Source organism: Gadus chalcogrammus, chromosome 13 (assembly GCF_026213295.1).
Source record: "Gadus chalcogrammus isolate NIFS_2021 chromosome 13, NIFS_Gcha_1.0, whole genome shotgun sequence".
NCBI classification, from domain to species: Eukaryota; Metazoa; Chordata; class Actinopteri; order Gadiformes; family Gadidae; genus Gadus; species Gadus chalcogrammus.
In genome coordinates this window covers 4837183-4849865 of record NC_079424.1, presented here as the reverse complement: position 1 = coordinate 4849865, position 12683 = coordinate 4837183, and the positions used below count along the sequence as shown (strand labels likewise).

Sequence of the window (12683 nt, the reverse complement as noted above, 5' to 3'; positions counted from 1 at the left end):
AACAGCATTTGAACCATGATATAGTTCCGATTTAACCACGAAAATAAATGCAATCAATTAATATTCCAATGAATATTAAAATGAATATCCATATGAATGTTTAAATGAATATCCATATGAATATTTAAATGAATATCCATATGAATATTCATATGATGAATCCATTCATCATGAATATTCATATGATGAATCCATTCAACACTCAAGCGTTTCCCTGCTGCGCAGCGCGTGCTGCGCTGTTGCCAGGGCAGGGGCGTGGTGGGCGGGGCCTCGGTGTGGGCGGGGCCCCCGTGGTAACAGCAGCCAATCCGCTGGGAGACTGCAAGGGCGAAGCTGTCAGAGTCGCTGTGCAGCGCCGCCAATTTAAAGCTTTGTACCCTTGGCCGGCGCTCCCGAAACACGAGGTTTGGATCTTCTTATAGTCAGGAAGCAGACATTCTTTTTCGGGGAGGGGATCAGAGACGGAGTGCTGAACGAACCGAGGAACGAGTTCACCCCGGATCAGCACGTTAGTCCAGCGAGTTCGCGGCTCCGTTCAGGAAGGTGAAAGCTCCGCTTGGTGAGCCGAACCCGGTGCACTCTGAACCCGGGGGACTTTGAGCAGAGCGGCGTGGAGCGGTGCGGGGAGAGCCAGGGTCCACATCGCACGCTGGTAGCTAGTAGTACGAAGATCGGGATATACGGAACTCTACGGACGGGAAGCCAGGTGGAGGACGGCAGCGGAACCACAGAACCCAGCGGCATGGTGAGTTCGGGGCCTCGCGGTGCGTACCCTTGCTAGCATCGAGCTAGCACATAGCTAGCACCGAGTTAGCTACTTGGCTAACTTGCGACAACCTGTTTGACGGAGCGCTCCGGCGCGTCCCCCTCGTGCTGCGGCTAGCGGCGGGGGCCGGACCCCGGGCTGGTGGTAGAACTGTAGACGTCTAAATGTCGGCACTTCGTGTGTAGACTTGTTGGATGCACGGGTCTCTACATTTAGACGTGTTAAGTCTTGTCTGGTGCCGTTCGACTTGTGTAAACCAGACGGGTTCCTGCGCGTTCTGTCACCGCAGACTCGCTCCAACACCTCACGGTTCATCTCCCTTATGTTCCGGCACAGAACCGTCTCCATGTTAAATCTCCTGGCCTTCAAATTGCTTTAAATGCGAATACCTGCAGTGTATGTCCTAGTTTTGGAAAAATGTACCAAAAAATGACGTTAGTTGGATTGGGTCTTCATGGTAATAGACTGACAGACCGCCTGGTTGTGAGACAGTCTCTGTAAAGACAGACGGGTCTGGCTGTGAGGCGGGCCATTCTGGCTGTGAGACACGACTCCTTCTGTACAGAAAGACGGGTCTGGCAGTGACACAGACCGCCTGGCAGTGAGACAGACCGTCTGTCTGCTTACGCAACCTCCCGGTAAGAGTGTCTGGAAGGGCATTAGCGCCCATTTTTAGCACATGTTGTCCCGGCCAGAGTCGGCCCGGGTTAAATAACGTCACCTCGACCTTACTTCATGGAGACCGCCGTGGTCTATCGGACGGGTATGTCCTGCTTATGGACCCGGCACGGCGCTACATGGATGTAGTTTTCAACGAATGAGGAAGGGTGTGCAGCCCGACTTCATGCTGCTCGCCATGTGCTCTTTCCTGGTTCCCCTCGCTGCTCCATAAAAGGGCAAACCGGAGTGACGTGTAGCAGACCAACGCAAACCGAGATGGAGTCATTTCACCCCAACGAAAAGGAAACAGATAATGTGATATTTTATGTTTCATTTGCAATATTATTGTCTTTAAATCGGATTGTACGAAGTCTGTGACAATGGAGGTCTTGGCCCCGCCCAGTTGCAGACTTTCTGCGGGTGCATGTGACTGTTTGACTGGCAATGTCATGGGTTTGTACCATATGGTGAGGGAAACGCAATGCTGTAATGGCCTTAAGTCATTAGAAGAAGTTGGAATCGTTTCGTTGCGATGCATTATCTGCATCTTTGATAACAAATGTCTGTGGAATACGTTCAAACCACATTACTGACCCGGATCTGACAGCTTTTGCTAAGTCTCTACTTTCGAATAGAATAGTCCCATTACTGAAATCATGTGAAATAACTTTCCATGAGTTCGTCGTGGATTTGGTTTACTTGTTTGAGAGGTTAGCGTAAGAAGCAGGATTGTGCTACAGCTTGTGTTCCCTCGTTCCTCCGTGGGATCTGAAGCGCAGGACAGAAACATAAACTCAAGACTCACTCGTCCAGAATTCACCTGGACTCCGCATAGCCTCCCCCCTTAACCCCAACAGCCTTCTTACGCACTTACTGTATGTTGTACATCCTGACACTTGAAAAATAATACTTAGCATCTTATCATGGCTATCTTTTTTTTGTATACGGGGAATGGAATAACCTAGCCATTGTTGTGGCTTGACACTTGGTTCTATGAACGTCCTTACTGTAACGGCAGCGATATATTGTTGTATTGTATATATTTATATATATATGTATATAGCGATATATTGACGTAATTATTGTACGTCTCTTTGGGTAAAAGCGTCTGCTAAATGTAAATGTTCCCCGTTGTTCCAGGTCACCACCAAGGGAGGAGGCCTGAACCCCAACGCTAAAGTGTGGCAGGAGATCCCCGCCCCCCAGAACGGGCTCCCGGCGGGGGGACCGGAGGAGCCGGGCTGGCTGCAGCCCACCTCGCCCTCAGGAGAGGGGCCTGAAGGTAGGGTCCCGCGGCCACCGGAGCCCCACTTACCCCCCTCTACTCAGAAGCCCCCTCGGATGATGCACTTCTTATTAATCACTACGCTACAAACCGTCGTATGGGATTAGGATCGGACCAAATCTGGAGTACGTGTTAAATGAAATCACATTACAGGTCGGTTTAATGACGACATGTGAACGGTTAGTTACTTAGTATTTATTGAGTTGTGCAAAAAAAAATGACGAAACACGCAGTTGGAAATATTTCATTAACTAAAATGCCACAATCTTCTTTTTTGATGGGTCTGTTGTTAACAAGAATAATAGACAACAATATGCCTGTAACATTATCATTAAAATATAAAGTAAAAAAATACAAGGGTAACTCTTCAACCCCAAATGAAAATACAAGACAACCAATTATAAACATCTGTCAGTTACGCATTAAGGTTAAGCATAACCTCCAGGTAACGGCTGGGAAAGGAATGCAGTCTGGATAAATGTCTGAACCAAAGTTTTAAAGGAATCCACATTTCTTTCAATTTTTAGAAAATGATTAGGCAAGTCACTAATTCAGTGTCTATGAGAGTGGCGAGCCTTTGACCTGCCATGAGGCTGAACAGAAGGTCTAGATGTTGGAATGAGGAAAGCAGCCACATCTTGTCTGGTTTGGTGTAGGGTCGGTAGAGCGGGCAAGGTTGCCAAACAAAGCATTCTCTTTCAACAGGACTTCCACTTCCCTTAATGGTTTTTTATTAACAACGGGCAACACCCAAACATGGAAGTCGGTTTGCCGGACTGCGCTGACCTGTGACCCTTTCCCAGCTTTCTCTGAGGTGGCGTTCTCTGATGACAAGGGCTACAGCACGGAGTACTCGGACACCTCCGATGGCGTCCCGGCGCTGGCCGTGGAAGGCCTCACCAACGGGGCGGCCGAGCCGCTGGACTTCGGGTACCCCCTGTTCGACACCCCGGGGGGCGGCCTGGCCGACGCGGAGCTGGTCAAGGAGGAGCCTATGTCTGAGGAGAACCTCAGGGAGTCTCTGAAGAAGCAGCTGGAGTTCTGCTTCTCCAGGTGAGAGAGTCACACTGCTGCCGCTCTGGGCTGACCCGCTCTGTCCAGAGTCCAACCCCATCCGTTTGGAGTTTGAAGCCTCCATGGAATGGTGTGATGTACAAAGTCGAGTTTTAATTTAATTCCATACAATAGTCCACTACCACTTCTCCAAAGCGGACCTTTTTAAACGGTCAGCTGTGAGCGTGACGGACCCCCAGTGATGATTAGTAACTTGGAAGGACCCCCCCCCCCCTCTCGTCAGCACAGTGTCCAATGGTTTAATCAGATCATGAGGTCTGAGGGGGATCAGAAGACCAGGCCATCGTTACTTTTATAGCGTAGGATGCAGTTGTCTCACCCAATACTAGTATGTTTATTGTAGCTGGATGCTAAGGCTAGTGAGGGGGATAAATATTCAACAGCAGCTTGGGCCTGCTGCAGTATCTTTTTTTTTTTCTCACAGTGGAGGAATGCATGTCCTTTAACAAAGCCCCCTGTGAACCCCTCCCCGTGCAGAGAGAACCTCTGTAAGGACCTTTACCTGATGTCCCAGATGGACAGCGACCAGTTTGTTCCGGTGTGGACCCTGGCCTGCATGGAGGACATCAAGGTGCTCACCACGGACTCTGAGCTCATCCTGGAGGTTCTTAAAGGTACAGTACGCTGCTTCACAAAGAACACGGACGCTCTAAAGACGGGGGCGGGGGGGGGCATGTAGAAAGGGTGACGATGAAACTGTCAATCAAGTATTGTTTTTCCGCTATCGACCAAACAGGAAACGGTTGACTCTTGGAACCCAAACAAGTCTTTAAAACATGAATGTATATTCGAGTACAATTGTACTGAGCGAGCTGTTTTTAAATGACCACCGGCGACGTGTCGGGTTGGCGTCCAGACCGGGGTTTCCTGTCCACCGCCTCCTCTGACGCTCTCCTTCTCCTCTCCCCAAACAGCCTCTCCCATGCTGGAGGTGGACGAGGCCGGAGAGAAGGTCCGACCCAATCACAAGCGCTGTATCATCATCCTGAGGGAGGTGCCGGAGACCACCCCGGTGGAGGTATGCTGCTCCTTGCGATCCCCTACATGGTCACATGACACCACCATGTGACCCACTGCATCATCATATGACTGCACAATGTGAAACCTACATGATGCCACCGTCTGACCCCTGCATGATCACATGACTCCAGCATGTGACAGTAGTGGTTCCTTGCAGTGCAGCTCATCCCAGAAGGTGTTCCCCCCCCCCCCTGCGGGGGTTTACTGTCACCGGGGTTTCCTCCCCAAGGCTGGGCGTGGTCCAGCCAGTCGGTCGGCCCGTCTCCAGATCATGAATCCTTTAACCTGTGGGTTGGCCCGCCTCCAGATCATTAATCCCCTAACCTGTTGGGGCTGTCTCTGACTGATGACCCGCTTTGTATTAAACCCGGCTTTGGTCACAACCGGTTGAGGTAGTAATGTCTATTAGGGCAGTAATGTCTGTACCAAGGCAGTAATGTCTGTACTAAGGCAGTAATGTCTGTACTAAGGCAGTAATGTCTGTGCTAAGGCAGTAATGTCTGCGCTAAGGCAGTAATGTCTGCGCTAAGGCAGTAATGTCTGCGCTAAGGCAGTAATGTCTGCGCTAAGGCAGTAATGTCTGTGCTAAGGCAGTAATGTCTGTACTACGGCAGTAATGTGTCCGCGCTAAGTCAGCCGTGTTGACGGTTGGATCTGTTCTACTCTTGCAGGAGGTGGAGGCTCTGTTCAAGAGTGACAGCTGTCCAAAAGTCATCAGCGTGGAGTTCGCCCACAACAGCAACTGGTACATCACGTTCCAGTCGGACACGGACGCGCAGCAGGTAACCAACGTGTTCCCCTTTGAGCTCCGTTTCCACTCGGTAACCATGACGATAACGCCTGACTGAAAATCATCCTTCCCCACCCGGGGAACTTATTTATATTGCTCGGTTTCCTCCCCAGGCTTACAAATACCTCCGGGAAGAGGTGAAAATGTTCCAGGGAAAACCCATCATGGTGAGTTCCCTGATATTGGAAGAAACTCATAATTCATTCAGTGTTCAAACTTCCTAACCTAGAGGCAGATTGTGTCTAATCTGTAACTTTACGTGTAAAGTCTGTCAGTCGTGGAGCTGGGAACACAGAGGAAGGCCCTCTAAAGCAAACATCTGCTGCTGGGTGAATCATTAGCCGGCCATATCTCCCGACAGACGGGATTACTCTTATCTGCACGAGTCTCTGACCCTGGACGGGGTTGGCTCATTGGACTAGTTGCCATTACCACAGAGTTTGACCTCTTCTGCCCTTAAGCCAAGCTCTCTTGATCTCATTAATCAGTCAGCTTGTGAGTGGTGGTCCTGAAAGACCCCCAGTGATGAACAGTATCGCGCTTGGAAGGACCCAGGCTCAGTGTGGCTGGCTGGAGAGGTTCTGTCCCTTCTCTCACTCCTCTCTCTCTCTGTCCTGCTCCACCTCTTCTCAGTCCTGCTCTCTCTCCCCCCCCCCCCCTCTGTCTTCATCTCCCCCTCCCTCTCCTCCTCACCTCCCTCTCCCTCTCCTCCCCCCCTCTCTAGTCAGCCCGGTGTTCCATGGCCTTATGACTCGGATCTCTATATCTGAGGGGATCTTAAGGTCATCATCTGTACGACTGCATCTCTTGTTGTTGGGGTTTACCGTCACAGTCGGTTCGTGTCGTTCTGACCTCGTCCTCTCGTTCCCCCCACGGCCGCAGGCTCGCATCAAAGCCATCAGCGCGTTCTTCGCCAACAACGGCTTCCGCAGCGTGGACTCGAGCGCGTTCAGCCGGTCCCCCGCGGCGTCGCAGCCGGCCTTCAACTCGCCCCTCTACATGCAGCCGGTGTACAGCCCCCAGCAGCAGCAGTACCCCGTCTACCCGCTGGTCACGCCCTCATGGAACCAGTCGGCCACGCCCTACTTCGAGACGCCGCTGGTGAGCTGCGGGTCTGGACGTTGAGCTGGGCGCGTTGATGTGAAGTCACTCTGACAGGTTCATTACGTAGAGCTGAACTTGAATAGCGGGCGATACAGAGTATATGCTGATACTTTACATTGTAACTACGAAACAGCACTTGTCCTTATTGAAGGGTTCTCTTACGACTACAGTAATGTGTAGTCGGTTCAGTTACGGTCTACACTTTTCTCTCTTTAAACTGGATCATTTATAATAAATGTGTATTCTTGTAGTCAAGCGTCCATGCTTGAGCCCTGAGGTTTGTAGTGAATGCGTCCCGATGCTGACCCGTTTCCTTCTCTGCAGGCCCCATTCCCCAACAGCGGGTTTGCGAACAGCTACAACGGCTCCGCCCCCTACAAAGGGTCCGGCAGCGCCCCCGCGGGTCGGACCTTCAACCGGAGCCGGTACCTTAACCCTACCCTACCTCAACCCTTACCTGACCCACCTTAACCCTTACCTACCTTAACCCTCCTACTCACTCTTGTCACACAAGGTTCAGATGCAGGGCTGAACTAGGGGTTCAATAGTTCAGGTGTAAAATAGGTAATAGGTAATGCGTTGGTTTACAACCACATAGCATTGAAACCGGTGTCGAGTGATGATCACATTGAGGCGTGTATTGGGTTATAATTACATAACATGAGACGTGTAAGTTAATGATCATTGAACCATGTTGGGTTATAAACTATGAAGCGTGTATGGGTTATAATTACATAACATGAAACGTGTGTTAGTTAATGAACATTGACCCATGTTGGGTTATAATCATTGAGGCTTGCTAATGCGGGCGTGGTCGTGTTTCTGGTTCCAGCCTCCAGGGGAAGAGCCACCCCAGGCCGGGGGCCCTGCCCGCTCTGATCCCAGGGCTCTCCAGGGACGGGGGGTCTGCCCCCACCAGCCCCCTGCTCCCCCAGACCCCGGGGGCCGCCGGGGCCCCCCCCCAGGAGGCGGTGGTGATGCCCAGCCTCCACATGAGGGACCTGCCTCCAGGCGACATGGGCCTGGCCGGCCGTGGGAGGTGGGTGACCTCTCATCCCATGGTTGTGTTTTCATGCGTTCAGACTAGAGACGCTGACCGGTCCTTTGGGGCTTGAGTGGTGGTTCCGAGTCCAGTGGTCTCACTGTTGTCGTGTTCCTTCACCCTTCCTCAGGCGAGGCGGTTCCAGAGGCATGAGGCGGAGACGGGAGGACGATCGCACTCTGGTCCGCTCACTCCCTCTGACTAAGGCCCAATCCCATTTCTACCCCTTACCCCTTCCCCTTACCCCTCCCCCTTGTTCTGAAGGGGTAAGGGTAAGGGGGAGGGGTGAGGGGTAGAAATGGGATTGGGCCTTAATTCATCCACTTCTTCCACGGCCTTAATGAGTGTTCAGGGGACTAACGGAGGGCTTCCTCTTTGCAGAGGCCGGTCCCGTTGATCGAGGTGAAGCCGCCCGCGCCCAAGTTCGACCTGGCCTCCTCCAGCTTCCCCCCCCTGCCGGGCTGCGTGGTCACCAGCACCCAGGAGGAGGCGGTCCCCGAGACGCGGCTGTCCGACGTGGTGCGGGGCCGCTGGGGGCCCGACAAGGTAACCACCTCTGGCCCCCCCCCCCCCCCCCCCAAGCGTTGGGGTCGCGCCGATCGGCCGCTCACCGCAGCCTCGTTCTGCTCCCTCAGGCGGAGAACAAGGAGGAGAGGAGGGAGGCCCGGCCGCCCAAAGCCCCTGAAGCCGCCGTCGCCCCCCCCGCGGCGGTACCTGCTGCCGTGGTCCCCGTACCAGCCCCCGCCACGCCCCTCATAGTGGCCACGCCCGTCCTGAGGTAGGCCACGCCCCCACCGGATCCCCGCGGCCCGACCCACGCCGGAGGGGACACGCGAGTAACTGGTGACGGTGCTTTGTTTCCCTGCTCAGTGTTTCTCAGCCAACCAAGACGCCCCCCAAAACCAAGAGTCCCCCGGAGACTGCGGAGCCTGCTCCTCCCCAGGAGCTGGTCCCCGTCCCCGGCCCGGTTCAGGCCCCGGTCCCGGTCCCGGTCCAGGCCCCCACCGAGTCCGGGTCTCCGCCCGCTGCAGAACCTGTTCCCGACAAAGAGACCACCTGCCGCTTCCCCGGGTCCCCCGCTACAGCCCCCACCCCCACACAGAGCCTGGTCCTGGTACGTCCCCCCGTCCCCCTGTCCCCACCACCTGGTCCACACGAGGCTGGTCTAGCGGCCTCTCGTGTCCCCAGGTCTGTGTTGTCCTCACCTGTTCTGATGTGGTCCCCTGCAGGAGTCCAGGAAGCTGAGCTACGCCGCCGTGTGCCAGCTGCCCGCCAAGGAGCTTCCCGCCCGGCCGCCCTCGCCAACCTCCTCCCCCGACCCCGAGGCCACCCAACCGCTGCGGGAGCTGGGGGTCAACAAGGCGGAGGACCCCCGGACCCCGTCCAACCAGAGCGCCGGACGGGGGGCCGAGAAACCCGGGGAGGTGCGGGCCCCTCGCGAGCCCCTGGGCTCCTACCGCGGGGTCAGCGGGCCCCCCAGGGCCTCGGGCCTGAAGGGCCGGGAGCGCCCCCGTGCCCCCCCTCCCGGGAGACGCGTGGCCCCCCAGGGGGCCCCCCGACACAGCGGCAAGGAGCAGAACATTCCCCCCCGGTCCCCCAAATAGGAGGGCTGCTGCCGCTCCCTCATGAACTCAGAGACGATGTGTATCTATATGTATAAAGAGAGAAATATATATTATGGGGTTCTTCAAGAGGAACCCCACGACCCTGAGGGCGCATTCAGACCAGGTCACACCGCTGTGGGTTCACGTTGTGAACTTTGACCTCTCCCTCGAGCAGGGTTACGGCTCTGGACGACACGGCGGCCATCGGTCTCTCTTCCACCTTCCCTGCTGCTCGGTAAACGGCAGAAGGCTACGATGCTAACGCTACATGGTAAACAAGGTTCTTCTTTTCTGCCTGTATGCGATTGGCAGCGGTGGCTTGATGTCTGGTTGCGTTTCTCCAAAGGTTGATTCCGTCTCGACTCTTCGCCACAGGCGGTGTCTTTCTTCGCAGCCCCCCCCCCCCCCCCCCCCCCCTTCAGATCAAGGGTTGAACTGGTCTGAGCAAGCCTTAAAGGTACGGCCACACTGAAAGCGTATGCGCGTAACGCCCCTAACCTGACGCTTGATCATTGTGTGTCACAAAAATGGTTCAACGCGCCTACGCAGCTAGATGAGCCCGCCCAGCGGAGTTGTCTTGCTTCGCCCTGAAGGGGCTTATTTTCAATTAATGACTGGCGACGTTCTATACATTATCCTGCTTATTACACGGCTACTTGCCAAAACGAAAAAATAACGGTCCGCTGAGGTCTGAGAAATGGTCTGCCAAAGACGTTGACGTCGCTTAGCAACCGAAGACACTGGGGTTCCCAAGTTACCGGACTGCTACCCATGCTAGTGAACGGAGCGTTCCACGGCATTGAGAAGGCCAGTGTAATAAAGGCCTATAATATTTCTGTTTATGGCATGGATTTCTCCTCAGATCAAAGGCCCGGCCCGAGGATAGTGGTGGGAAATATAGGCCAGACACGGACCGCGGGTCGGCTCGGGCTCGGGCAGAGAATCTAAACTCTAGTGCATGACATCCCCCGTAGGCGCTCACAGCTTGGTGAGTTCCACCACCTCCTCATCGTTTCAGCACACACTGAAACGATGACTTGGTCGTCCATGTTCTTTCTGCTTCTGTGCGTCCTCCGTCTCTCTCCCAGTGACATCGGGTCAAGCTAAACGCTGATTGGCTATCGCGGCTAAGTGTCACACGTAGGCGCGTCAAAAGTTCAATTTTTTTTAACTCTGCGCGTTAGTGCGTTGGGCGCGTTATTTAGGTGTGTAAAACGCGCCTAACGCGCTGCTTTAGCGTGTGTAACGCATCTACGCGCCTAAACCAATGGTTCCCTATGCAAAAATGCTGATTTTCAACGCCTCTTAACGCGCGTAACGAGTTCATTGTGGCCGTACCTTAAGGCTGTACCAGATCCGGCCTTTGGAACCCCTTCCTGTTGGTGGAACAGTTTTCAAGATAACCAATATGGCCCTAATCTCCTAGTAGATGCTAGGAGTCAAGTGTTGTATATCTACATAGCTATATATAATCTGATTTTAACGAGAAATGTATGTGAGCAACAAATAATTTTTGTTGGAAACAAATCAAAGTACAGCTGAGATAGCCGTAGGAAAAGTATGATGTTGTACAACATTGCAAGGGACAACACAAAGTTATGGCTGTTAATTGATCATTTCGTCCGTGCCCGTTTATTTGTTAGGGTGGTGCGGTTAGTCAGCCACGTTTGTTTTTTTAACCATCAAATGTTTAGCTTATTTGAAAAAATGCTCTTATAACATGCTTATTATAAGCAGTTTATTGTTTGGGTACAATGTACTGAACACTGGAGAGAAGTGCGTGGTGAAGTGCTCTGTTTTAATCCTGTCCAAATGGTGGGTTTTCAGTTTAGACACCCTGATAAGAAATCGTGTTTAGATTTCAGTCTTTCCTTCTGTACTGATATCGGGCCTTTCCTCCTCACACTGGAGCATCTACCACCCAATCCTCTCTACAGGGACTTTTAGAATCATATAAAAAGGCTTTTAATTAGTTTCTGTTGGCTGGTATGGGTGTGGAGCTTGAGTTTGTCAACCGGGAAGGTGTTTAGGCCATGTGACCTTGCAATTGCTTCTTATTGGCTGATTGGATTGGAGTGGAGCTAGAGGATATCATTCCCTCCCCTGGTGCTGTCCTGTCTCCTTGAGTGCAGGGCTATATATATATATATATAAATATATATATATACCAGTGCTATAAATGAACCTAGGCTAGCATGTCTTCAAGTTTCGTAAGTTCAGGGATAAGGGGAATAGTTATTTGTTTTTCTCCAGCAAATCAAATGCATCTTTTATTTATTTTTCTTATTACAGTACACTGCTGTGGTGTTGATCCTTTCTGAGTAAATTGTGGCTGTGGGGAGTTGCAAAGTTGAGCCCTACACATTTCCCTGAAAGTTGCTCTATTTAAGATTTGAGAGTTGTGAGAGGGAGGAAAGGATTTTGAAGTAATGTTGCGTTCAAGACCTGTTTATGGTGCTATAATACTCACAGAGCACTAATACCTGATGATGGTTTTGACATTTCTATCAAATGACGCTCAAAGTGTAACTCTCAAATCTTGCATAGTACTTCTCACCATTATTGCGCTAACTTCGTTTAAACATGATACACGCACGCTTATTGTGAACGGAAAATTGATCGGAAGTGATCAATGCATTTAAAGGGAATAGAAATTGTTGTCCGACCGAATCTGGTTTCAGGGTTTTTGATCAATTTTGTGGCTGAAATTGTATTTTATTCCAAGAAACTGATCTGATCTGACTGGAACAACCAGGACGATGACCTCAGATGGCTTTGTAGTATGCAATTTGATTTGTGATTATCTTTTGGGTAATCCATTCAAGAGCTCCACAAGGAAAATGATCGTTGATGTACTGCCTGATACACGCATTACCACGTGTAGGGTTGCGGTAGCAATCAAATCTGAGGCTCCTCCCTTCACAAGTATTGTTCTTAATCAAAATCCCTTCTGAACATGCATGACCTGGCTTTGACCAGAGCCACTCAACCATATGAAGTTCTGTTAAACCCTGAGCCTGAGATAAATTAGTCCTTTTGGGGGAAGCTACTTTTGACTCCTTTTGAATGTTGTAGCAAGTAGGGTTTTTTTTAAATCGAAATCTATGAAATGCACCCATTTTATCTTTTAACCAGCAGTGTTTTTAATCATTTTATTATGAACCTCGCACGTTCATTCTTTAAGGCGTGATGTGCATTTTACAAGATGTTAATAGTTTAATTTTAGCGTTTTCTCGAAATGTTTGAAAAGAGGGCGTATACTGGGTTGTGAAATAATAGAGTAGCAGCATCTATTGATATTGTCAATTGATTTCTGATTCTCATCAAAGCTTCTAAAT

General features: G+C 51.6%; 1 protein-coding gene across 2 annotated transcripts; it reads left to right on the top strand.

The window, feature by feature from the left end:
- Positions 1–307: 307 nt before the first annotated feature.
- larp4ab (La ribonucleoprotein 4Ab) lies at positions 308–10919 on the top strand. Of its 2 annotated transcripts, none has more exons than XM_056605486.1 (15): positions 308–745; positions 2567–2708; positions 3515–3764; positions 4263–4399; positions 4700–4803; positions 5477–5587; positions 5709–5762; positions 6478–6696; positions 7024–7124; positions 7532–7738; positions 7872–7923; positions 8123–8287; positions 8377–8519; positions 8612–8855; positions 8971–10919. In XM_056605486.1, exons 1-15 carry the CDS (start codon positions 743–745, stop codon positions 9343–9345), a joined length of 2307 nt encoding a protein of 768 aa, XP_056461461.1. In that variant the 5' UTR covers positions 308–742; the 3' UTR covers positions 9346–10919. The 2 variants fall into 2 exon arrangements, with proteins under 2 accessions (XP_056461461.1, XP_056461460.1); XM_056605485.1 differs by lacking the exon at positions 308–745 and adding an exon at positions 753–1741.
- Positions 10920–12683: the final 1764 nt, after the last annotated feature.